Source organism: Nyctereutes procyonoides, unplaced genomic scaffold (assembly GCF_905146905.1).
Source record: "Nyctereutes procyonoides isolate TBG_1078 unplaced genomic scaffold, NYPRO_anot_genome, whole genome shotgun sequence".
NCBI lineage: Eukaryota > Metazoa > Chordata > Mammalia > Carnivora > Canidae > Nyctereutes > Nyctereutes procyonoides.
Window position 1 is genome coordinate 47,830,275 of NW_026575135.1, and position 27,864 is coordinate 47,858,138.

The 27,864-nt window shown below is 42.7% G+C and overlaps 1 protein-coding gene across 1 annotated transcript in view; it reads right to left on the minus strand.

The window, feature by feature from the left end:
- CTNNA1 (catenin alpha 1) overlaps nucleotides 1-27,864 on the minus strand; it is a 183,902-nt gene that overhangs the window by 5,016 nt on the left and 151,022 nt on the right. The window contains exons 10-13 of the mRNA XM_055301731.1: nucleotides 24,424-24,516; nucleotides 10,976-11,132; nucleotides 2,386-2,586; nucleotides 1,672-1,823 (exon numbers count right to left, since the gene is read on the minus strand). Of these exons, the coding sequence (XP_055157706.1) occupies nucleotides 1,672-1,823; nucleotides 2,386-2,586; nucleotides 10,976-11,132; nucleotides 24,424-24,516 (603 nt within the window). The remainder of the gene's footprint in view (nucleotides 1-1,671; nucleotides 1,824-2,385; nucleotides 2,587-10,975; nucleotides 11,133-24,423; nucleotides 24,517-27,864) is intronic.

Here is a 27,864-nt window from a genome sequence, read left to right on the forward strand (position 1 = left end):
TCACAGATACCTGCAGAGGGGCTTTCCCAGAGACATGCTGTCTTGTGAGAACCTGCTCCTGTGCCAGCCCTGCTGGCCCCGTCAGAGACCCAAGAACTATTCTTGCCAAGAAGACCAGGTACCTCCTGTTCCTTCCTTTCTGCTGAGCATCTGTGTACCAGAGACCATACTGGGCCCTGGAGGTGCAGCACCGCTACTCCACTGTCGGGCCCTGTGTTGCCCACACCACAGCTCACTAGAACCACCAGCACCTCTGTTCTTCAGAGAAGATGAGGAGAGTCCAGGAGGGGCCGGGGCTCCAGAGTTTGCAAGCATGTCCCCTCGTTGTATATGCAGTGTCTGCCCGCCCACCCCCCAAGATGTCAACCTCAGCACCAGTGACTCCTCTTTATCTTAAGGTCTCTTTTATTCCATTTCTAAGTGTCTAAGAAAAGGCTCTGGAGAAACAGGGCTGCTTCCATTACCAGCGATGGCATGCCCAGGGACCCATTCATGGCACTGGGACACGGCAGCCCATGTGACCAATCATTCTACCAGGCTAGCTTGCTCCTCAGGTACAAGTACAAAGAGATGGAGAAAGCAGAGCAATTTCTTGCCCCCGTGCAGCCAGGGAACCTGGGGCCTGCAGGACAGCTGGCACCAACCCAGGGCATGCACACTTCTCCTTCTGCCTTACCCGGGGGGCCCCGGCCCTCTTGCCCACACGTTTCTATGCTGCAGATGAAGTGGGTCCAGCCTCATGCAGCTGCCTTAGAAACGGCCCCTGTTTCCAGCTGATGAGCTGGGAGGATAAAAAGTGGGACAGGATCCCTGCCCACCCTGAGAGGTCTGTCTAGTAAACCGGGAAAGTGTAAACAACGTCTCCTGACCCCACCAGCCAGGCCGCACAGCCAGCAGTGCTCCCTGCAACAGGCGGGCTCTGGCCCAGGCCCTTGGGACCCCCAGGTGGCCCTGGGGACGGGAATGCACACTTCCTGCTCTCAGCTCCCAGAGCAACAGGCTCGTGCTCAGAAGACGATGTGAGACACCACACACCAGGGGAGGGCAACTGGGAGACCTAGCCCTGGCACCCTGGGCCATATTACGGGGGTGGTGTCCGTGGCTTCTCAAAACCCTTGTGTTTACTCCACCTGGGAGGGCTGCTGGGTGTTCCCTTCCATAGGTCAGAGAAAATGGGTCACGTGGGGCCCAGAACAGGAGGCACATCAGGGGAGCTTGAGCAAGGGCTGCCACAGGCACTCCTCCTTACCCCAAGGACACAGAGGCTCTGGGATCTCCCGCCACTCTGTCAAGGACAGGGGCGTCCATGCAAAGGATGGCTTCAACCTGCATGAAGGAAACACTCCCTTCTCAGAAAATAACTGAAGAGGCTTCACTGTGGGTTCCCTGTCGCACACCACAGGCTGCCTATCTGTGGGGAATGTATGCCTGGAACTAAATTATCAAAGCCAACTCATCCTAGCTCCTCGTCTTGGCCCAAGTTTGGGCTCTAACTTGCAACTAAAAGTCATTTTAGACAACATAATTAAATATATCTCATTCTAACAGCTTTTAGATTCATGGTTTTAATATACTGCCACCGCATCTGCTGAGTTCCAGAATGATGCATTGCTCGAGTTTAGCAAACGATAAGAAAGAAGCTGTTAAAACGTCTGAAATGCAGTTACTCACCCTTATCATCAACACCGCTTTCCTGATGTCCCGGATGCCGTCGTACACTAGGCGGGAGGCATCGATAAACTCGTTCTCATCCATGGGCTGGGCTGGATCTGAGCTGAGGGCTTCCACAGCTGCCTCCACTTGCTCGGTAAAACGTGGCATGACTGTGGAGAAAGAGGCACGGCAGATCCCGCTGGCCCAGCAGACAGCATTACTCTACTTGCCCCCCAAATCCCTCAAGGAGACAGAGGAAGCCAGGTGCATGATGAAGAGCCTGTGCCTCCAACCCATGTGAAGAGTATTTACAGTTGAAATAAATTAAATGCCATATTTTACCAAGACTCAAATCATCTTTGTCTCTGACCAGATTTTACAGTATTGGATTTGGATGGGTGAGACACGAAGTGAGAAAAATTGGAGGCCCTGCTTAAAACTAGGACCATCCTTAATTTAGTATTTATTCACTAAAAAGAGACTTAACTCAGAAGTTCATCTTTAATAGTATGTTCAGAATTAATCCCATAATTAGCTGGGGACACATGTGAAAGGAAAGTTGTCAAAGCCTTATAATTTGGCCCATCAACTTCTCAGTCTGACATTCACCCTGACATACTGTATGAAAGCCTGAGCTACATCCTGATCTCGTCCTTCCTACCCCCAGGGCCTGCACTCACAGGGTGGACATGTGTGTGTGGGGAGTACCAAAAAGGGAGGGAGTCCCCAAACCTGTGTTGGAGAGCAGCTTCGTGGCTTCCAGCACCTTCTCTGTGTAGACCCCTGGCTCATAGTTGTCCATCTCTGAAGTGACTACATGAATGACCCGAGCAGCCCGTCCTCGAATTGCACCGGCTGTGCGGTCCAGACCATCCACATCTTTCTCTTGGAGAGCAATGACGCATTTGTTCACATCTTCCAAAATGTGATTCTCTAAATAACAAACAAAAAGCCGAATGAGGGAAAGGGCATTCCACTAGAAGGGGGACAATGGTACGCTGGCATCTACTGCTCACCGAGTGCTCATTTTGTGCCAGCTGCAGAGCCAAAGCTTCCCATGTATCATTTCACTGAAGACCAGACTAACAACTTAATTAACTGTCCCACAGAAACTCAACCCATAATCACCTCCAAGGATAATAATCCTCAATTCCAAGTTTATAGAGAGAGAGAGAGGAAGTTATCAAGAGATCTTTAAAGTACAGTTGTTCTGTAAGCCAGGCAGAAAATTCAGATCGCAGAGACCTTGGTAACTTCTCTCTTCTTTAAATAATTTCACTAGCCTTATGTCCCAAAACAAAGTGTAAATAGAAGAAAGGTTCATTATAAGTCTCTATCCTTCCAGTCCTTCGCTCTTCCCTCTAGTAGATGCCAGTACTCAGACAATTTGCCAAGAAGCCAGGACAGCCCTGGGGTAGAAGGTGCTAGAAAGCAGAATGAAGCCGCCCCTGGAGGGCACCAAGGGAGCCTCCCTGATGAAAAAAACATTTAGTATCCCTTTCATGGGTGGCCATGGGCCTACTGTGGTATTTGCAAAGACCCTTGAATTGTGTTAAGCTGACAGGTGGCTCCTACCAATCAGAGGAATGGATGTGGAGGACCCACCAAAATTATTTTTCCTCAAAGCAAAATGTTTGACACTAGAGTTTGGGAACGTCAGAGTAAAGAGCTTCTGCTTCATCTGTAATTACAGCAAAGTAGAAGCAACTAAAATATCCAAGGGCAGAGTAGGTAATAAATTATGGGCACTATACAGCCACTAAAATGGATGATGTCCATCTGTAACGGCTGAGCCGGGATGGTCCAGGCAACTGTTCTCACTCACCCAGAAATGCAGGGACCACCAGCAGACAGCCCAGATAACAGGGCTGCTCAGACTATGGGTGGGTGCAGAGTGACATAAAGGAAAGCCCCATAATCATCTGGCCATTGCCTTCCTGCTCAGAAAAAAAACTTCAAGAGATGTAGGCCGCCTGGATGGTTCAGTCAGCTGGGCAGCTGCCTTCAGCACAGGTCATGATCTTGGAGCTCTGGGATCAACTCCTGCATCAGACTCCCTGCTCAGTGGGGAGCCCTGCTTCTCCCTCTCCCTCTGCCCCTCCCCTCTGCTCATTCTCATAAACAAATATATACATACATAAATACATAAATAAATAAAATCTAAAAAAAGAAAAAAAAGACATGTAATAACTTGTAGACATGCTCCCTTGCCTAAGCCAACATGTGATTTCTTTGCCGGCCCTGGCCACCATAGACATTGGTGTGTCATTATTCTGGACTGCCTCCTGATTGAATCCACTTCTAAAAGCCAATTACCCTTCCCCTGCAGTCTCTGCTAACATAGACAAGTGACAGGTGACCGTGTCTAGAAGGGAGACAGCAGAAAGCTTGACCCCTTAAGATACTCCCAACAAGACAGGGGTCCTGGTGCTATTTCCTTTCATGTCCAAGGGAGCCAGAGGCAAGTGGTACTCAGCATATCCACCAAAGAACACAGCACCACAATGCCCTGCCTCTGGGCTTCAGAATCCCCTGCAGGCCCCAAGAACCAAAGCCTTCCTCTCTGTAGTTCCCAAAAGACTGTAGGCAGGGGCTCCCTAAGGGTCTCTCTGTTCTGAGACCACTGGTATAATAGAATAAGATGAAAAAAATCACTACGAGAAGTAACAACGTGAAAGAACTGAAGAGACTGGCAAAAACATGTTTCCTCTAAAATTAAACACACCCTCCCATACGATCCAGGAGTCACACTTCTTGGTATTTATCCAAAGGAGCTGAAAACTCCTGTCCACATAAAAACCTGCACATGGGGATTTAGGACAGCTTTGTTCATTAACTGCCAAAACTTGAAAGCACCCAAGATGTCCTTCAGTGGGTGAATGGGGAAAATAAGATACATCCAGACCATGGGATATTGTTCAGCATTGACAAGAAATGAGCGATGAAGCCAAGAAAAGACATGGAGACACCTTCACTCCATATTACTAAATGAAAGAAGCCAACCTGAAAGGCTACACACACTATAATTCCAACTATATAACATTCTGAAAAATGTTAAAACTATGGAGACAGTAAAAAAATATCAGGAACTGGAGGTGGGAAGGGAAAAACAGGCAGAGTACAGAGGATTTTTAGGGCAGTGAATACTGTATGTGACACCATAATGATGGATACATTTATCCAAATCCACAGGAAGTACACCAACCGAGAACGAACAGTAATGTACATCATGGGCTTTGGGTGATGATAATGTATAGGTTCATCAATGGTCCTAAACGTGCTACTATAGTGGGGGATGCTAATGACGGGGAAGGCTGTGGATGTGTGGGGTCATGGACAGATGGAAAATCTCTATCCTCCGTTTAATTTTGCTGTGAGCTTAAAATTGCTCCAAAAGTTCTTTCTTTTCTTTAAATAAATTAAAATATTTCCAATGAAAGTCAAAATTTCCTATTACAGAAGGGAAAAATGAGTTACCACAGTATAGCTAAGAAGACCCTAGTTTTGAGTCTACTAATTAAAAAATTAGAGGGGACTTGCTAGGGTTTCCATCATTGTACTATTAACAGAAAAAACAGATCAAACTTTTTACACAAACAAATTTCAGAGGAGGATATGTGAACCAACCACAGGAATAAATGAGTGGGGAGGCCACTGGAGGCATCATTTATATACATACTCTCTACATAATTAATGTAAACTGAACAGACTGGGATTGAGCCTGTGCACCATACCAGCCTGCGGGGTAAGAACTGCTGCATTTGCTAATACCTAACACATTTTACATTTGTATTTCCTATCAAAGAAAGGAAAGTAGAAGGATGGAAAGGAACGAAAAAGAAGGAAAAAGGATTCCTCACTGAACCATGGACCAATGTTTTCTCATAATACTGATTTTAAAACTCATCCTGTTTTAGGATTCTTAGTACAGGGCAGGAAGCACATCTTAGAATCAATGAAGCATGGCATTCTTTTTTGTTCATGAGACAAAGCAGCCCGAACTTCCACCAAGGATTTGTTAACCTGCGTCTAGACACCTATGTTTTTAAAATCGATCTTGACTTTCTTGAATTCAAACTGGCTTTCCTCCAGTGAGCCTAAACCAGGGAAGGATTTGCCACGCTTCAGCACCAAAGGAAGGCTTCTATTTTGGGAAGCTGACTAAATAGTCTCTACAGTCACCGCACAGCTGTCTCTAGGAAAGCCCCATCCAGCTGTGGCTACCATATACCCAGGACACAAGCACCGATTCTGCTCTCTGCATTTGGGCCCCTTAGCAGAAATGAGTTTGCAGTGGACATGGACAAACATGGGAGGGTTGGAGGTACCTACGCTACCTTAAACCATAAATTCCTTTAGCTTTAATGGACTTTTCAAGGAAACTCAGCAGGGGTCCATTATGGGTAGAAAAACCAATCTGTACCCCATTAAAGACTCTGTTCAACACTGGAGGTGCCTCTAAGTGGAAAAAAATCCACAGACACAGCCTATTTAGTAAGGGATCATATTATGGACACTATTCTGTTTTTTTTTGACTTATTTATTTATTATTTATGAGAGGGGGGGGGCAGAGAGAGGCAGAGACACACACAGGAGGAGGGAGAAGCAGGCTCCATGCTGGGACCCTGACGCAGGACTCGACCCCGGGACTCCAGGATTGCACCCCGGGCCAAAGGCAGGCGCCAAACCGCTGAGCCACCCAGGGATCCCTATTCTATGTTTTTCATTTCAAAATCTTTCTAGGCCAGCCTTCAACTATCTACCTCATTCTTTTTGATGGCTGCAAAGTACCCTACTGAATAGACAGAGGTACCATAATTTACTTATCTAGTCTTGTCTTAGACGTTTTGATTGACATGAACACCCTTGGTACAGGTATTTTGGGAAACATCTGTGTACATATCCCTGGGGAAAATTTCTAGCAATAGGATTACCAAATCAGAGGGCATACATGTTTAAAGTAGATATGTGGTGCCTAATTGCCCTCCAGGATCTGAGCCAACTGGCATTCTTCAGAAAGGCTGCATGAACTCATACTTCAATCCACAATGGATAACAGGGCCCATTCTGTGTACCCTTTGCTTCTGGCTAGCTCTATCTCTACCGATGTATACTTATGCAGACATAAGAGATGATAATCTGTAACAGGAAACATACTGAGTCACTGACATTCACCCTGTTATAGACTAGCCATTTGGGAAACAAACAAACAAAAAAAAACAAACCAGGGGTGCCCAGGAAGCTCAACTGGCTAAGCCTCAGATTCTTGGTTTTGGCTGAGGCCATGAGCTCAGAGTCCTGGATTGAGCCGCGTGCTGGACTCCATGCACAGTGTGGAGTGTGCCTGAGATTCTCTCCCCCTGCCACTCCCCCATGCTCCTACACTTGCTCTCTAAAATAAATAAAATCTTTTAAAATTTTTTTTAAAAAAATCACCATTAATTCATGAGGAAGCCAGGACACGTAGGTATTAACTACCTTGTACAAGGTTACATAGCTAGTGGGCATGGGAAATTAAACCCAACTTCACCACTGCCTTATCTTCAGTTTCATAGGTATTTTGCTCTTAAAAACAAACAAACAAAAAATAGATATAGTAATCCTTTTAACGGCCTTCCGTTAAAAATAATAATGACCTTGCAATCAGACCAAATTCTTTGAGCGCACTGACACTTAATGAAGAAGTACAAATTACCAATCTTAGTTAGGTGTTGCCCTAAAGTATCTAATACAGTATACTATTTGTTTCCAAGAGCATGTGGTAAAGACCCCAATAACCCCAATCAGAACCACTTTAACCAAATACTTGAATTTAAGGGGGTAAGAAAAGGAACTAAAACTTCCACATGTAAGCAGAATGCACAAGAAAGTAAACTGCATTTCCATGGAAAATGTTTATCAAATACAATTCAAATGAAATTCAGCCTTTATCACTTTGATAAATTTCAAACTCCTGTCCTTAAGGATCAGTCAATATAAATATACTCAGGATTTGCTGAATGCACTCTACCATCTTACCCATTTCCAATATTTACAAGGGACATTTTGAATAGACTAGGTGAAAAGGAGCCCCCGCTCCCTCTTCCCTGGGGGTGGCATGCATGACCCTCTCTTTCAAGTGCCACTGTCTCATATTTCATATACAGCAACCCAAGTTTCCCTTGCTCTACAGCCTCAAGAAATGCTTTGTGGCTTCACCAGATTATACACAAAATGACCATTACTTACTTTACTTACTTTATTTATTTATGAATGATAGTCACAGAGAGAGAGAGAGAGAGAGAGAGAGGCAGAGACACAGGCAGAGGGAGAAGCAGGCTCCATGCACCGGGAGCCCGATGTGGGATTCGATCCCAGGTCTCCAGGATCGCGTCCCGGGCCAAAGGCAGGCGCCAAACCGCTGCGCCACCCAGGGATCCCTGACCATTACTTTTTGAGCACAAATTTAGATAGGACTTGTGACAAGTATCGGAGAACTTTGGGAACCAAGGGGACCGAATACCCAGGAAAAATAGCAAGAAAGCAGTCCTATCCCTAAAAAATGGGTTCTCACTGGAATTCAGTGAACAGGCTACAGTGAACGTCTAAGCACCATGGACTCCAAGGATCTGATGGCGGAAAATCACTAGTGCAAATGTTCCATAAAATCTATCACACTGCCAGAGGTACCAGAATACAGTATAACCACTCTAGGGAGTCTAGCTGCTTCTTTAATCTGCACTTAGCAAGGATTTATGAAGCCCACCAAGCCGAAGCCAGACTCTGTGCTGGGCACATGCCTGGCAGCCCCTTACTCAGAAAATGCCTATTTCTTTGATAGAACTACCAAAGCAGGAATCCCTGGGTGGCGCAGCAGTTTGGCGCCTGCCTTTGGCCCAGGGCGCGATCCTGGAGACCCAGGATCGAATCCCACATCGGGCTCCCGGTGCATGGAGCCTGCTTCTGCCTATGTCTCTGCATCTCTCTCTCTCTCTGTGACTATCATAAATAAATAAAAATTAAAAAAAAAATTAAAAAAAAAAAAAAAAAGAACTACCAAAGCATCAGCGTGCCACAGGGCAAGGAGAAAATGGCAAGGGAGGCAGATTAGAATGAGGACGAGATGTGGCTTTTTGTCTAAAGGCTGCCCATGAACGCAGCAGATCGACATCTACTCTCCAATCCCTGGTGCACAACCAGTGATGCTAAGGACTGCACGCCACTGGGGTTTGCCCAGTTCAAAGCAGGTTCCTCATGATGAGAGCCAGTCGCTTCCCTAGCAAGGCTGTATTGGGTGAGGTGGGAAGATGTCCCTAGTCACCCCACACAGAAAGTGCTAGAAGCTCCCATAGGTGAGGCAGGTATGTGAGGATATAAACGAGTGTGAATGCTAAAAACTAACTGGTCCATCAAGCAGAACTCTGCAAAGGCATCTAGTTGTCTCTTTCTTCATCCCATGCCCCTATAAAGCACACTGTAAGAGAGTCAGAAGAATTATGAATAATAGCCTGGCCCTGTTAATCATTTAACTGCTTGACTCTGCTAAGCAAGCCTGTGACAAACATACTAGGGTAGACCTCTAAAATTCAGATACTCTGAAACCACCACCATGTTCTGACAGAAATGTTCCATGTGTTTGCTAAATAGAAACTGTCTAAACTCATTCAATCAAGTCAACCCTTATACACTCCTACATTTGCATAAAAACTGAACATACCAGATAAAAGCATATCTGTTAAAGAATTTGTCTTCTCTCTGCCATGCTATTGTTTTATATCCTATACCCTAAAGATACTGCCTGGATCCCACTAAATGCTACTGTAGAATCCTTGTTCTCCAATTTGAAGACTGTTGCAGGAGGACATTTGATTCTATTACATTTTATTTTGCTGTAAGAAGGACTGAAAATCCCTTGAGACCAAACTTGAGCTATACCCAACCCAATCATAAGAAATGTAGGAATGTAGTCTCTCTCTCTCCAGAGGGGGCTTTACGTTTAGATTTCAGAATTTGTTGTTTGCTTAAAAGTGTGCTGTGAAGATGGAATGTTGTTCTCTAAACCTATGAAAAAGAATAACTCAGTACTTCATTGGGAAAAACAACAGAAGGCTAAGATTTCCCAAAAAAGCCATTGCTGCATTTTTGGCACCTGCAAAGATATGCTTGCAAATGGGTTTTTTGTTTTAAAGTACCAGCACCTGCAATTTGGCACTCCTGCAGCAGCGTGGTTCATCCCCTCTCTCTGCAGTTTATGGATTGCCTGCTCCCCACTCTCAAGTACAGCCACAGCTACCAAGCTCAGGGAGAACAGGCAGAGACAGGAGGACACTGGCATGCAGAGCACACTGTCATCCTATATACAGGTAATTGCTGGAGGACTGTGCTATGCATGTATTTAAGCCCTGCTCCTCTTTCAAGCCCCATTGAAACATCTCCCATGTTCCAGCCTGTGGTTCCCTGGGGTGACAGGCAAATTTGAGTCCTCCAAGTACCCAGCCACTGACTGCCCACAGCCACCAGCCTCAGGAAGCCTGGCACCTCCAGAAAACGAGCAGTGCAGCTAAGGGCAGCAGAGGCCCTGTTAAATGAAGAATGCATTTATACTTGCTCAACTTGAAGGGGATGGATTGAAATTTATCTGTGTGATAAACAGTGAATTGCAGTTGACAGACATTTTCTATATGAATGCAATTTACCATGTCATTACCAGTTTATGTTTATATAATGAAATCAACTGTTTTTGTGAGGTGAATTACCCAGATTTATTTTTTGCAAGTTCATAATTAAATGGCACTTAAATATTTCCTCTCTGTTTTCTGTCTGTCATGGTGCAGTTAAACTATGATCATTTCTGAGAAAGAAAGGAAGCAGCTTTCCAAGAAGTGCGTGTGGGGGGGGGGGGTGGTGGAGGTGGGGGGCGGGTAAAAAAGAACTAAAGGTGATGGTGTTATGAATCCCTTCTCCTAAGTTTCACAAGCTCCTAACAAATACAGCCTCTCACAGGACCCAGGTCAATGTGTTTTCTAAATACAGTATCAGCAAAAGGGCTGGGTGGTGACGGTGCCATACAGGTAACAGCTGAGCTGCAAAATCTTAACTCTACACGAACAGGGCAAAAATGCCAGCCAGCTTTCTAATTCCTGCTTCTAAGATCAAGACTAGCCCCAATTCCCACTTCATAGGAGTGCTAGTTTGTTGTTTTTTAATTAAAATGAAAAGCATCGCAATATCATTGCTAGAATAATTTATCTGCTCAGACTAGGGGGCGTTTTGATTGTCCATTATTGTGACAAAAGTAATTTTGCACATTCTCACATGCTTCTCTGGAGAACCAGCTCATTACCTGAGACAGCCAAGAAGTCATCAATGGAAGTAATGTCATCGACAGCATCTGTGAGAACACGAACTTGTTTTTCCCACTGTTCTTTAAAAAGATCCATGTTCTCTTGGGCCAGTTTACTCTGTGGTTTTGCTGCTAAAGCCAGTGCAGCATTGATAACCTGCAAAGATATTGAAGTTTCATGTTTACACTTTCAGAGTCAGGAAAATAAAGTATGTGGGACACTTTGGGCAGTAGAGTGGCTGCGGCTTTGTCTCACACGTGTACCAATTACCAGCACCGGTGACACCGCAGGTTCCACCACAACACTCACAAAGATGGAAGAGAGAAGTGTTAGACAATAGGCTGTAAGTGTGAGCGTAAAGGAAAGACACTGGAAATGCACATATGTAGTGAAACAAACTAATAAAACTATCTCTGTTCTCTCCACTCTGTGATGGCAACTCTTTAAAATTTTTGACACTGTATTCAGGCTTTTTTCAAGTTTGTTTGTTTGTTTTTGGGGGAGGGGGGGCAGAGACACAGGCAGAGGAAGAAGCAAGCTCCATGCAGGGAGCCCAACATGGGACTCTACCCGGGTCTCCAGGATCACACCCTGGGCTGAAGGTGGCGCTAAAGTGCTAAGCCATCCGGGCTGCCCCAGGCTTTTTTCTATACACAAATGTATGTTAAGTATGTAGGTCAAAAAATACATTACACTATCTTGTTTCTTCTTTTAAGTACTTCTCCATTATCATTAAATACAGGTTAAAAACATTGTTTCTTATTACATCCTATGGATGTACATCTCAATTTTCCTATTACACAATTTCTAGGTTTGATTCAGTTATCCACCATTCCTAATTACCTTGTGATGAACATCCGGTATGTCAGATTCTGCACAGCAACTGTAAAATCTGTTAAGTTTAAAAAGTAATTCTAGGGGCGACTGAGGGGCTCAGTCAGTTAAGCATCCAACTCTTGATTTCAGCACAGGTCATGATCTCAGGATTGTGAGATTGAGCTCCACGTCGATCCCACAGAGCATGGAGCCCCCTTAAGATTCTCTCTTTCCCTCTGCCTCCCACCCCCGTCATTCACACATGCTCTCTCTTAAAAAATAAGTAATAAAAGTACTCTATAAAAACAAAAACAACAAAAATCAACCAAAACTTACTCAGCTTTATGGAGATATAATTCATATGCCAAAAATTTCACCCATTTAAGCCACACAATTCAACAGTTCTTGGAATATTCACAGTTGTGAACCATCACCACAGAAATTTTTGGAACATTTAGAACATTTTCATCACTCCAAAAACAAATCCTATATCCACCATCAGTCATTCCCATCTCCCTCAACATTCCTTAAACCGACCTACTGGCAACCACTAACTTTACTTTTCATTCATTCTATGCATTTGCCTATTCTAGGCAGTTCATATAAAGGGAATCATATTAATATGTGGGGTTTTGTAATTAGCTTCTTTTACTTAATGTTTTCGAGGTTTTTCCATGCTGGAGACTGTGCCAGCATTTCACTCCTTTTTATTGATGAATAACAGGCCATTAAACAGATACATAAGATTTTATTCATCCATTCATCAGTTGATGGACATCTGAACCACTTCTACCTTCTGGCCATCATGAATAAAGCTGTAATGAACATTCATATATATATTTCGTTATTCTTGGATATATAAGTAGGACTGGAACTGCTGTGTCATGTGTTTAGCTTTAGAGAAACTGCCAGACTGTTTTCCAAAGCAGTTGCACAATTTTACATTCCCACCAGCATGTATCAAGGTTCCAATTTCCCCACATCTTCACTAACACTTGTTTCTTTTCTTTTCTCCCACTCTCTTTCTCTTTCCTTTTTAATGACAGCCATCCTAGTGGGTGTGAAGTGAGATCTCATTGTGGTTTTAATTTGCATTTCTCTGATGGCTCAGGATGTTGCACATCTTTTTCTGTGCTTATTGACCATTAGCATATATTCTTCAGAGAAGTAGCTACTCAGATCCTTTGCGGTTTTCATTCAATGAGTAAACAACTAAATCAAACTAAGGGAATAATCAGTAATGCTTCTAGGTACAAGGTCCTTATGAGAGTTATTAGAAATAAATATATTTGTAATAATGCAACTTGGAAAGGAAGCAAAGACAAGATGAAACTAGTGGTGATGGAGTGGAGATCCGGATAAAAAGAAAGACAGCTACCACAGAGGCAATGAGCATGTAAACCCAAGGGGAGGATCTAGGATTCATTTTCTGAGGTGCCATAGGAACCACATGCCTTCAGGTCATGTGTTTAATTCCCAATGTAGTGGAGCAGTACTCAAGAATAATTATCAATTTAGCCCTTAAAGACTTGTTAACAAACTGAAGAATCAATTACACTTCCCAGACCAGTGCAGCTGCCCCTTTTTTCCCCGACAAACAAGTGGAAGTGCCAGACCACCAAAACTAGCAAATACAGATTTGGAGACATGGGGGACTGGGCCATCCACTTACTAGTTATTAATGGCCCACCACTTTCAAAGGTATATGGGTTTAAACTATTAGGTATTTATGAGAAGAGATATGCCATCAGCTTTTCACATGCTATGCCGTGGTCTTCCCCCATCTGTGTCATTTCAAGGCTTGTTCTCTGTCTCTTTTCCTTCTTGCCATTCATTCACTTTTCACCAGGTTTCACCAGGGAGGACTATGCTCTTCATTTTTTAATTGATTCACTAAATGCATCAATGAATCAGAGCAGAGCTAGACCTTGTAAGAATATCTGGCTGAAGAAAATGTTTCCTAAGAGAGCCAAATAAACATGGGCAAGGAATTAATTATATGTTTTAAATACGATTAATCCTCTATTACAAAGAGAAAATTGGTCTCTTTGTTCTGTAATATCTTATCTCAAACAGTATAATGGAGAAAAAGTACCTTGTCTGAGGTTAACTTTCTCATTTTCATTACAAAACTGTTTACAAAGGACATGTGATAAATACTCATTTCTGATGACTCATAGTAAATCAGAAATAGAAAGATACTTAACATACCACTTTAATCATAAAACATAATACTTAGTGGTGAAATCTAGAACCACTTACCTTAAAAATAAAGATGTTATTAATGTTAACCTACCATCACCATTAGTTAAATAATAATATAATAAAATAGCTAATAAAATAAAATGGGAAAAAGAAGTACAAGAAAAAGCTCTTAGAAAAAAGACAACAAAATTACTTCTCAATAGAGATGACCTTAGTTCATCTAGGAAACTGCAAAGTCACCTAAAAAGAATTTTACAATTATTAAGAGTAATCATTAAGGTAACTACACCATAGGGACGCCTGGGAGGCTCAGGGTGGAGCATCTGCCTTTGGCTCAGGGCTGATCCCGGGATCCAGAATGGAGTCCCACATCAGACCTTCTGCGTGGAGCCTGCTTCTCCCTCTGCCTGTGTCTCTGCCTCTCTCTGTGTGTCTCTTATGAATAAATAAATAAAATCATTTTTTTAAAAAAAGGTAGTTAGACAATATAAATATACTTTAAAAATGAACAAATTGTTCTATATGCCAGAAAAAAGTTAGAAAATAAAATAAGAATATCCTATCTTTTTGAAAACAATTCATAGGAAATATAGGGGGTTAAATCTGTGAAGAAACCCACATGATTGAAATAATGCTAAGTGACTAAACTTTTCTAAGGTATGTTACAAAAACTCAAATAGCAACATATTTCTCGTTTAGGGATAGGAAGCATGACCTATCCACAAATTAATCTGGAGCAATAAATAGCTGGGAATAGTAAAAAAAAAATCTTGGGGAGAGCAAGAGAAATGAAGTGAGATAATTAAAATGTAATACAAAGCTAAGTAATTAGAACAGAATCATCTAAAAACAGACCCTATCAGAGCACATAATTCAGTGTACGATAAAAGTGACATCACAGACCAGTGGGGAATAATAGTACATTATTTTTATGTTTGATGTGCTCTCTGGAGAAAAATAAAATTAAAGCCTCACTTCATGCTTACATTTAAATGCTACGATTGTTTTCAGATAACAAAGCTAAAGTATTTGTTTAGGCTTTCATTTAATATTTAAATAGAAATATTTTTTAAGGATCCCTGGGTGGCGCAGTGGTTTGGCGCCTGCCTTTGGCCCAGGGCGCGATCCTGGAGACCCGGGATCGAATCCCACGTCGGGCTCCCGGTGCATGGAGCCTGCTTATCCCTCTGCCTGTGTCTCTGCCTCTCTCTCTCTGTGACTATCATAAATAAAAAAAAAGAAAAAGAAAAAGAAAAAGAAAAAGAAAAAAAAAGAAAAATTTTTTAAAAACAAATAAATAAACCTTTTTTTTTAAAAGGTTTTATTTGAGAGAGAGAGAGAGAGAGAGAGAGAGAGAGAGACAGGCAGAGACACAGGCAGAGGGAGAAGCAGGCTCCATGCAGGGAGCCCGACGTGGGACTCGATCCCAGGTCTCCAGGACCAGGCCCTAGGCTGAAGGCGGTGCTAAACCACTGAGCCACCGGGCTGCCCTATTTCTTACTTTTTAGAAAACTCTCCCCTATTTCCAAGTAACAGTGGGAGAAGAAAATTAATAAATTTGACTACATTACTTCTGTATTTAAGTATATATAACAGATGAAGTATATAGTGTTAGGTAAATCTATTAACGAGAACACCAAGATACTAGTAGAAAAATGGGGAGAAGAGATGGACAACCTACCTAAGATCAATGAAAAATGACTAGTAAACAACTAGTAAACACAAATCAAAGAAATAAAAATTAACGTGTTAATATTTTTCCTCAATAAATTTGCAAAAGGCCCAAAACTAGGCATTACACCATGTTGAATGGCAACCTTTATTTTTTTTTTCAGGATTTTAATCTACTTATTCATAAGAGACACAGAGAGGGAGGCAGAGGCACAGGTAGAGGGAGAAGCAGGCTCCCTGCAGGGTCACGCCCTGAGCTGAAGGTGGACGCTCAACCTCTGAGGCACCCAGGTATCCAATCCTGAATGGCTGGCAACTTTAAAAATGCTGCTGTTGGCTAAAATCTCTAGAACAATGTCAAACAGGACATTCTCATCTCGTTTCGGACTGTAGGGAAAAAGGACTCAGTCTGTTCCCATTAAATATTATGTTACACCATTACGTGGGAAGTTATCATCAGGCTGAGCAAATTCCCTTCTATTCTGGTTTACACGGTGTTTTTCATCAGGCTGTGATGGTAGACTCTGTCAAATGCTTTTTCTGTTTGATTTCCACTATTCTGGCTATTTTTTGCTTGTCTCCTGTGCTGCCTTGTCTTCCTCTACTAACGATGAGGTTCCTCAAGTTTACAACCTCTGCTGCCTTCTCTCTTTTGGTACTCCTCCCCTCACGGTGGGCAATCTCATCTAGTTTCACGATTCTGCATACCACATGGGTGCTAACTATGCCCGTACCTCCTACCTAGACCAATCGTTTTAATTCCCAACTCATATTCGTGCTATGTACCAATCAGCTCCACTCTGATATCCCACAATTTCCTGCACTCAATCGTGCTGAGTGGTCTTTCTTCAAAATTCTTTTTTTTTTTTTTAGATTTTATATATTTATTCATGAGAGACAGAGAGAGGCAGAGACACAGGCAGAGGGAGAAGCAGGCTCCACGCAGGGAGCCCAACGTGGGACTCGATCTCGGGTCTCCAGGGTCACACCCTGCGCTTAAGGTGGCGCTAAACCACTGAGCCACCTGGGCTGCCTTTTTTCTTCAAAATTCTTGACCACTCAAGATGAATAATGTTTGAGGACATTTCTTTAATCAGTCAATGTCCTCCTCTCAAGTCTGGACTCTAAATGAGTATTTGTGTCACATCTTCTCCTCAAACCTGTAACACTTCCCCCCAGCATCTTCACTTTTAACTTATAACTCAGCTGCTTCCTATTTAAATGACGTGAATGCAATCAAAAGATAATGTCTATAGGTTCCTATGACCACATCTACCCACCTACCTGCACCTGAACCTTTTTAAAAATGCGGTGTTCAATCTACACTCCCATCTCAGATCAACCTTTCTGCCTGTCCACTAGATTTCATCTGCTGTGCTCCAGAACATTGCTCTAGCAATTCTCCCTCTATTCTATATTATCAATACAGATATTAGTATCTGTGTCAATATTCTCTTCTAAATTCTATTGATCATACAGATGCTACTCGCTTAACAGGGCGTATGCTTGAGATCCTCTCTCTCCCTCTTCCCACTCCCCTCACACATGCATGTGGATTTTCTCTCTAAAAAAATAAATCCCGAAAAACCACAAAAAACAAACCCAACCATGTGATTATAAGCTAATTTTAGCTCCCAACTAAAAATAAAAACAAAGGAACTCTCTCAATTCTATATCCATCTTATGTTATACTATCTCATGTTTCTATAAACCTAAAAAAGCTGCCAACATGCTAACTTCAATCCCTCTCTTCTCTCTTGAACCATTCAAGCTTGTGTCTCCTCAACTCCACATAGACTTCTTTTGTCCAAGGTAATTTATGACATCTACATGTTGCTGAATCCAAGGATCAATTCTCAGTTCACATTCTACAACTACTGATGTGAATCAACATCCTTCCTGGAAACACTGTTTTTCACTTGGCTTCCAAAAAGAATCAGTTTCTGGTGTTCTGGTCTTACTAACTCTTCCTCAATCTCCATTGCTAGATACTGCTCACCTCCCCAAATTCTAAATGCTAGAGAATCCCAGTTTTAGAGGTTCTTAGACCTTTTTACTCTAGGTATACTACTCATTCCATTAATAAGTACTTTCAGGCTCACAGCTTTAAGCATCACATGTATGCTAATGAATCTCAATTAATATATTTGTCCAGATCTGTTCCCTGAAATTCACTTACCGTCCTGCATACTAATTTACACGCTCAAAACTGAGCTCCTGGTGGTGCCTGAGTGGCTCAGTCGGTTAAGCATCTGCCTTCAGCGCAGGTCATTATCGTAGGGTCCTGAGATCGAGCCCCACCATCAGGTTCCCTGGTCAGAGGGGAGCCTGCTTCTCCCCTTCTCTCTGCTGCTCCCTTCAGCTCCTGCTGTCTACCACTCTACACGCTCTCTCTCCAATGAATAAATAACATCGTTAAAAACAAAACAAAACCGAGCTCAACTCTTCACCCAAACTACTTTTTCCTATCAAAATAAAGACAGTTCCATCTTTCCAGCTACTAATACTGAAAACCTTGGATTTCTCCCTGACTCTTCTCTTTCCCCTCCACCTCACATCTAATCCTTCGGTAAATTCTATCATCAAAATATATCCAGACTCTAACCTGTACCCACCATGTCCACAGCACTTTTCCTGGATTAGCATAATAGCCTCTGTTTTGGTTTCCTGTTGCTACTGTAACATATTATCAAAGTAGTTGAGTTTAAAACAACAGAAATATGTATCTTAAAGTTCTAGATGCCAGAAGTCTAAAGTGGATTTTACAGAGCTAAAATCCAAGTGGCAGACCTATTCTTTCTAGGCACTTTAGGGGAGAATCCAGTTCAAGTCCTAAAGGATGCCCACATTCCTCTGCTTGTGGCCACATCGCTCCAATTCCTGCTTCCATGATCTCAGTATCTTCTCGGATGCTGATACCCTTGGCTCCCTCCTATGAGGACACTTATGATTATTTTGGGGACGCCACCTTGATTTATATAATCACTTATAGATCCTTAGTGGTTTTTTTTTTTTAACCTTTGCAAAGTTCCTTTTGCCATAAAAGGCAACATATTCATAGGTTTCAGGAATTAGGAAATGAACATCTTTGTTGGGGGGGAGGGGAGAGATTATTCTGCTTAGCACAGCCTCCTGAGAAGTATCTCTGTTTCTATCCCTCCTGACAAAAGTCACAGGGAGAGTGTTCAAACCTAAGTTAGAACATGTCAATCCTCTAATCAAAATCCTATAGTGGCTTCCCATGTCATTCAGAGTAAAGAGCCAAAGCCTTACCATGGCCTTAAAAGACCCCAAACCACCCAGACTCTTGTTAGATATCTGATCCCTTTCCTCAAAGCCTCTGCCTTTGCTGTTTGATCTACCTGAGTGCTCTCCCCTCAGGTACCCTCCACAGCCTGCTCAGTCATCTCCTCCAGGTCTTTGCTTCTAAATCATGTTCTCAGTGACATCTTTTCTGACATTCTAACACATCAGACTTTGTGGGATGAAGCTAAAGCAGTGCTTTAAGAGAAATTTATAGCATTAAATGTTTAAGCATAACATTAGAAAAGAAGCTATCAAACCAATGGTCTCAATGCTTAGAATTTTAGAGACCAGAGAAATAAGAGCACATTAAACACAAAGCAAGTGGAAGGAACAACAGAGTAGTAATCAATGCAATATAAACCACTAAACCTCACTCAAGAACAGCCAGTGTGAATATCCTTGTATCTACTACAGAAATTGGATTGTTAAAAACCTTCCCACAGGGCACCTGAGTGGCTCAGTTGGTCAAACATCTGCCTTCAGCTCAGGTCCTGATCCCGTGGGTCCTGGGACTGAGCTCCACATCAGGATCCCTGCTCCAGGAGGGTCTGCTTCTCCCTCTGCCCCCTCCCCATGTTTGTGCTTTCTCTCTCTCTCTCTCTCTCTCAAAACAAAACAAAAAAACAAGAACAAAAAAACCCACCCACAAAGAAAAACTCAGGCCCAGTGACTTCATTGGTAAATGATCCCAAACATTTAAAGATTTTTTTTTTAATTTTTATTTATGATAGTCACACATACACAGAGAGAGAGAGAGAGAGAGAGAGAGAGAGAGAGAGAGAGAGAGAGGCAGAGAGGCAGAGACATAGGCAGAGGGAGAAGCAGGCTCCATGTACCGGGAGCCCGACGTGGGATTCGATCCGGGGTCTCCAGAATTGCGCCCTGGCCAAAGGCAGGCGCCAAACCGCTGCGCCACCCAGGGATCCCAATCCCAAACATTTAAAGGAAGAATACTCATTATACAGCCTTTTCAAGAAAACAGAAGAGAAGGAAACTCTCCAAATGTTAGGATATGGAAGATGAGACTTTACAGAAAAAAGGAAACAAAAGACCAGTAGTATCAAAGTGCTAAGCCCTGCAAGGAGATTGGTGTCTCTGCTGGCCTGTTCCTTGCACATGCCTGTCAGAGTGGGTGGAAGTGGGGTGGGGCAGGCAAGGTACAGACACTTCTAGTCAGAAGTATCTCCTTCGAGCTCTTCTGTGAAACTGCTTTGAAAGAAAACATTAGACAATATCAAAAATGGAAAAGTGAGCTGGTTCAGAGGTAGATGGTTTTCTGATTGTGAAATAACAGATGGGTGAGAGCTGAGGTCACAAGGGTACCCTGGCCTATGGGCCTTGGATACCCCTTTAAGAGAGTTATATATTCTCACCACCAACAGGCCAGGCCTGTGTGGGTTTGTGTTTTATTTGATGCTTGTTAGGCCTGTCAGCTACTGAAAATGATCAGTGTTCCCAGAAGCACAAAGGGAAAAGCAGCAATATGGAAGATAAATCTAAGGAGGCACAAGAAAGAACAGGCAATTTCAGAAGTTATTCCTCTAGTTAGCGAGAAGTACTAAAATGGAAAAAAGAAAAAGAAATGCAGATAAGCAGTGGCTTGAAATACTTAATTCGACCTTGCGTAGATTTCTAAGAAAGGCCGTGCATTAAGCCAGGCTCTGCGAATTATTAAAGTGCCAGATCTGTATTAACCTAAATGTACAATGCTCATTCTCACAAATGAACTAAGGAAAATAAAATATTAAGTGAGATCATTTCCAAAATGCCCTCCTACAATTTTAAAGACTCAATTGTCAAAAATCACCTTCTTTTTCTTTTTCCTTTTATCCCCCCTGGCCAGCACCAAATGAACTAAAAAAGTGAAATATCTGAGGCAGCTACCATGGACTAAGACTTAGGAACATTCACAAATAAGACAGACATGTCAGGAATACGTGGGGTACAGATTCAGATCTTTCCTCAAAACAGTTGGAATTTCTCCTTATAAAAGCATGTGAGACTAGGGGTTTCTGCTCAGATCGAAGCGGGACCCCTCCTGGTGCAGAGAGAGCTCAGCCAGAGAGTAGAAGGCAATGCAGGCAGAGACAGCTGACCTACTTCCTTTTTATAATAGCCATGTCACCAAAAAATGTAGGTGCTTTTTTATCCCCCAAGAAAATAAAGCCACTTTCAGGTTCCTTCCTCCTCAACTTTAATCTCAAATATTTGAAGCTAACATCACATCACTTAACCGCTAAAAAGTTAGTACTTTAGAATAGTTCCCATTTCCAAAAGTTAATGTGCTATGGGGTGAACCCCAAAATGGGGGGAAAGTTCCTTTAGAAGTTCCATCTATCATCTCTCCCTTTCAGAAAGGAACAATAAGGTCTAGGAGCCAACTCCGAACTACAGGTGGAGCCAGAGAAAAGCAGCCCCCAGGGTAGTTATGCACAGAGGGCCCCCCCTGCACAGGGGACTGGCCTTCCTAAATGCAACAGCCTGTATGAGAGGCACAAAAATAGCCTGGAAACACGTCACAGGTGCTCCATCCTGGGGCCAGATACCGACAGCAATCTCACAATAAAGAAAGATACTCCCTAGGAACAGTCTACACACTATAGCATATTAATTAAACCCGACCTTAAACTCCTGGCACACTATTTAGCCTAGTGGATTAACTTGCTTCGACTCTGTTTATCAAACAAGCCACTGACTGTGGACGGGAAGACCTCAGGACAAGGGCCCTGGTGCTGGAGATTGCTGCCCACATCAGGATGAAGACTGAGGAGAAGGCTTCACTGAAAACCCTCTTTCTCAGAGGGATGGCCACCAGCTCCTTTGAAGAAGAGGTCCTCTGAGGGTGCAACACATGGGCCAGAGAAAGCCAGATGCAGTCCCAGAAGAGCGTAATTCTTTGCCATCCTCAAAGAATTTCATAACTTTTCATTAGTTACCAATCATTTAAAATGGAGACTGGACAGAAAAATCTCAATTGCTGACTTCTCTTCAAAAATAATGAAAAGGACCTAACAACAATGGGCTGGAGAAGAGTTGCAGCTGTCCCACGTAGAAATGGCACAGTTTGTCCCTGCCATGCCTGCAAACATCTGCTCTATTTGCAATTGTGAGCCTGCCCAGCCCTGCTTGTGCACATGGGCAGGAATGAACCTAAGCCAGGGTCTGGGGGGTAAACACACTTAGAGAAACGTCTTTGTATCCAGAACATACACTCAATACCAAGTGATCTGGGCATAGTTTAGGCCTACTCTCCTAGAGGGTGTGTCCTAGCAGGAGAAATGAAACCACCCAAGAGAGGCAGAAACACTGCTCTCTGAGGGCAAACTCAAACCAGCCAACATGGCCCCCAGCCACACATGATTTATGCATACCAACATTTCATTATGAATTACAAGACTCTCCACACAATTTTTCTCCTAAGCTTTAAGATCATTTATATAAATAATCTTGGTAGGTGTGATCAGCGTATGTTACCATCTGTTTCAGCTGGTATGTGAAAGTATTGTCACTTTTCAAGCATTTCAAAACCAAATGGAGAACCAAGGACATTAAAAACAAAGTGCTGATAGGGTAAAATGGCAAACTTGAGAAAAGAAGGCCAAATCTTAGAAATCTACTCTAAATTTACTTCATATAACTCGGTCATCCATGAACTTTCTACAGGTGACTCAATCCATTGTGGTTTTTATCTTTACAGCAGCTACCAGATTTCATGACTGGATTAAAACAGGAAAGATGCCCATAATATAATATGGATTCACAATCAGCCCATCATACTAGTGTTTAGACAAACCAACTCTCACTGGCACGCTAGATCCACATGGGTGAGATAGGAACAAATGCCCTAAACCTGTGCACCAGTTAGGAGCCCAGATTAATAACCAGGTGCTACTCATTGTGGTGGCCTTGCTTGTCAGGAATTATTTACATGAATGAGATCTCAAAATATATTTTTTTAAGATTTTATTTATTTATTCATAGAGACACAGAGAGAGACACACACACACACACACAGGCAGAGGGAGAAGCAGGCCCAATGCAGGGAGTCCGACGTGGGACTCGATCCCGGGTCTCCGGGATCACGCCCTGGACTGAAGGTGGCGCCAAACCACTGAGCCACCGGGGCTGCCCTCAAAATATTTTAAAGCTGGTTGCCCCTCTGCTTTGTTTCTCTTTATCTGTGGCCACTGCCACCTGGCAGGACATTTAGAGAGTAAATGTAAATCCTCGGTATGCTAATGAGCAGTCTCGAAGTGAGAAATCGGAGAGGGAACCTCTTTCCATGGAAAACAGCAGTTATACTGTTTAAGAACACCTGGGACTGTCAAGGAGCTTCAGGCCCCACAGACACAGCCCATTCCTCTCACAGGAGGCAGGCAACACACTGGGCATTTAACAAAAAGCAACTGTTCTTCTATAAGCTTGAATCTTTTTTTTTTTAAAGATTTTATTTATTTATTCATGAGAGACACAGAGAGAGGCAGAGACACAGGCAGAGGGAGAAGCAGGCCCCATGCAGGGAGCCCGACACACAGGACTCGATCCCAGGACTCCAGGATCATGTCCTGGGCTGAAGGCAGGCGCCAAACCACTGAGTCACCCAGGGATCCCCAGCTTCAGAGTCTTTTAAGAGTCCCAGGTGTTTAACCTAGCCTAATCACTAGTCTTCCAATATGCCATTATAAATGGAGAAAAGTTCTTGAGCTTTTATAATTCAGGAGCAGGCTGGATTACATTATTACTATCTGTACCAGAATGCTACTTTAGGACATTACAGAGTAATGGTTGTGGGTCTTGAATCCTGTTCTCTCCAACACAGAGATCCAAATCCGAGGCATTAAGAAGGAGTATAGGAGGGCAGCCCGGGTGGCCAGTGGTTTAGCACTGCCTTCAGCTCAGGGTGTGATCCTGGACACCTGGGATCGAGAGTCCCATGTCAGGCTCCCTGCGTGGAGCCTGCTTCTCCCTCTGCCTGTGTCTCTGCCTCGCGCGCGCTCTCTCTCTCTCTGCTATCTCATGAATAAATAAATAAAATCTTAAAAAAAAATTTTTTTTAAAAGAAGGATTATAGGAGGGTGGCTGTTACTCCTTCATGCTCATAGGATAACTACCCGAATTTCAGGACTGCCAGATGTTGTAGATGGCCCTCTCTCAATGAGGGTACAGACCGAATACTGTGGTCACTATCCCCCTCCATTTACCAGCAGTGAAGCATACTATGCATTTTAAATGAAGGGCAAGGGGACAGTAACATGTGATGCCTCAGGGAAATGTCATTTGAAGTTAAACACAAATTTCTCCAAGCTATGTGAACTCTGGATTGGTGTTCTGTACCCCACAAGACTTCCATGTAAAATCCTAAAAACAAAACTAAAAAAAATAAACCTCATCTCCACTGTAACCGAAATCCAATTTGGTGGTATCATAAACATTCATGGTCATACCTTACCTGAGGACAGAGGGCTTCTAGTTGGCTTGCTGACATTCGAACAAGCTTTACACCTTCTTCATTGTTTGAGATGGAACAGGCCAAGTTGGCAACCTAGAAGAAAGGAACACCATAAAAAGATCTTCGAAGATTTTCCTTTTGATCCCTAAAGAAAACACAGGTATACCTACTCCCACCCCTGATCTTCTACAGAACACATGCCAAGAGCACCAATGGTGTTTAACTTCTCACAGATTGGTTACCTACTTTGGAAGATAAATGAATTTTTTAAAATCTCTGTGCTAAAGAGATTATATAGACTTGTAACAAAGGTCACACTGTAACTGGTGGCAGAACCTTAGAGATTTCAGGGCATATAACTCAGGCTTTACATGTGCTCTAACCTGCTCCAACAGCAGCTTCAGTAAGAGGTTCTCATGGTACAGACAACAACACGAGAAAAGCTAAGGAACCAAGGGCATCAAGAAAGAATAGTTGGTATTCTCAAATAAAAATATACTACACAGCTGTTCTTGAAGAAATAGAAATTCTGAGTTGCTATTCTCATGTGACGGGTGAATGGATGCTAACTAAGCCAAGAGGAGTTTTACTTGAACACAAAGCTATTTTTCACCTAAGAAAATAGTGTTAAGGGCAGCCCGGGTGGGTTGGTGGTTTGGCGCCACCTTCGGCCCGGGGCATGATCCTGGAGTCCGGGATCAAGTCCCACCCCGTGGGGAGCCTGCTTCTCCCTCTGCCTGTGTGTCTGTGTCTCTGCCTCTCTCTCTCTCTCTCTCTCTCTCTCTCTCATGAATAAATAAAATCTTTTTTTGAATAAATAAAATCTTAAAAAAAAAAGGAAAATAGTGTTAAGACAACATCAAGATATACCCAAGACCATCTTCATCAGAAATGTAAAACAAAATAGGGATGATGTCCTATAGTTAAGAGAAAAACTGTCCTTTGACTGCATTTTTCAAAGCACTGACTGCTCAACTCTTTCCTGAATGGTACTGCCTCATCTGAACTAATCCTTTCCTTCCCACCCAAGCATCTTCCTGACTCTGCTCAGGTAGCCAGGAACTATCTTCCCAAGTTGTGTCATACTTGCTCTGTGGAGGCCCTGCTGCTGCTGAGAAAGCCACTCTGTAGCAACTGTGAGGGTTGTGATCACTTACCCATGTTTCTAAATGAACAGGCTTGCCAATTCCATTAGCAATCCCAAGGACCAAATGAATACACACAGCGCTAAGACACATCTTTCCCCCCAGTTGCAAATAGAGTTATGAATGACAGAGGTGCAGGCAGCTGAATGGCAGAGGCACTTTCTGGAAGCTTAAACGCCAGAGTAAACAAGGGCAAGGGCAATAACCTTTGATTTTCACTCCTTTACCCAACGTAAGCACATAAAGGCACAAGAAAAATTACATACTATTATGGCTGTTATTTGCAGTAGTATGTTTAGGGATTATCAGCTTTCTGTAAGCCTGTTCACTATCAGGATCCAGCAATGACTAACCATAAGAAGAAACAAAGAAATAATGTGCAATTTAAACATAACACGTAAGGAAATGAAAAATTAAATCAGATCTTTAATGTTTAGAGGCCTTCAAAATCCTATAAAGAACTAACATTTATACTCCCTCTAAAGATTACAGTTCCACTTTCTAATAGCAACTGGACCTGGGGAACAAGGCACTAGTCTTCACAATGGTAACAGATAAAGTTGGCTGTAGATTTCTATTTGTTTACAGGTTACTGCAGGAGTGCCTGGGTGGCTCAGTTAGGTAAGCTGCCCACTCTGGGTTTCAGCTCAGGTCATGATGTCAAGGTTTTGGGATGGAGCCCAGTGTTGGGCTCTGTGCCCAGCAGGGAGTCTGCTAAGATTCTCTCTCCCTCTTCCATTGCCACCCCCCCCCCACTGTTTCCCTCTCTTAAAAAAAATTACTGCAAAACATGACCAAAACTGTATTTCATTGAACACAAAACTTTTAAAAAACATTATTCCTCAAATGTACAGTGATGCTACAGTGAAGGGTAAAGCTTAAATTAGACATGTTCATGAATCTGTAACTCCTATTGCTTCAATTCCTTAAAAAGACATTTTGAAAAACAAATATAAAATTGGAAGGTTCATCACTGAATTAGCAGTTTAGGACTAATGACAATTCCTGGTGAAGTGAGCATACAAACACCCAGCATCCCCACACCACTCCTGCCACTTGGGAGGCCAGCCAAGTGTTAAATTCAGGAAGGTCTGTCACTGTGTTTCTATCTTCCATTCTCTAGTCATTACTACCACAACTTTACCTCAGTTTATACTCTCCCAATTTTATGAATCTGTAAAACCTAGAAAAATACTTGAATTAAGTAGCAAAGATTATGTAAACTACCATCCACTGCAGATGAGACACTTGAGCATGGTGTGTGGCTAGGGCTGAAATGGCTAACTTCTGTGAACCATCTTTCCTGTTTTCTAATGCAAACCCTAAAATAATGGTTATGGAAGACTTGTTCTTTATTTTAAAACATTACTTAAAATGGTTTCTGATGCACTGCTGAGGCAGTAATGTTCTCCAAGAGTACATTGCCTGTTTCAGGAGGCCACCCTGCCTGGCTGGGGAGGAGGAAGCGGGAGCCTGTCACTGACAGTCTTCTCCAGATGAATGAGCTTCTATTCACCCTTCAGGGACAGGGCTACTCACTTCTATGACAAATTTGCAAGTGCAACATCTCAAACGTAGCTCTGCAGCTCTCAGAGAGACTCAAGATGTTAACCTCATCTACTACCGCCAGGCTGGACGACAGTGAGAGCTGAGGGTGAGGAGATAGGTTTCCCTTAATGTATCCTTCTGGAGCTCTAGAAATTTGGGAGAGTAATTAATACTGAAACTGAATAAGATTCTGAAGTTTAAAATAAAAATACTTAGCAGCTAACTTGTAGAGAACCTGGCACAGCACTGTAAGTACCTCTGTATTGGCTGTGAGAATAAATGTCTCTCTCCTATCACAGTAACTTGTGTATTCACAATTTAAACATCTTTGATTCCTGTTAATGCAAGAAGTGGGCTAAGATTTAAGATTGACCACTAGCTTTGAAATCATGAAGGCCTCTTGCACTACTTACGCCTACACTGTGTAAATTTGGGCCCTGTAGAAGAGCAGAACATTTCAGAAAACCAACAACTCCGTGATTTAAAACAAAACAAAACAAAAAGCCCTCAATTTTTGCTGGTTTCAGGAGTACTGCAGTAACAACTTATACTGTGGAGGGAAAAAAAAAGTCACAGCCAGGCTGTGTCAGCCAATAAATATAACATCTAGACGTTATAGAAAAGACAACTTTCCAGACATTTAGGAAAACTCTACCTTTATACTAGATTTTCTTCTATGAAATAAAATTTATTAAGTTCTATAGTAGAAAAACACCCCATTTTGACAATTCTCTATTATACATGTATT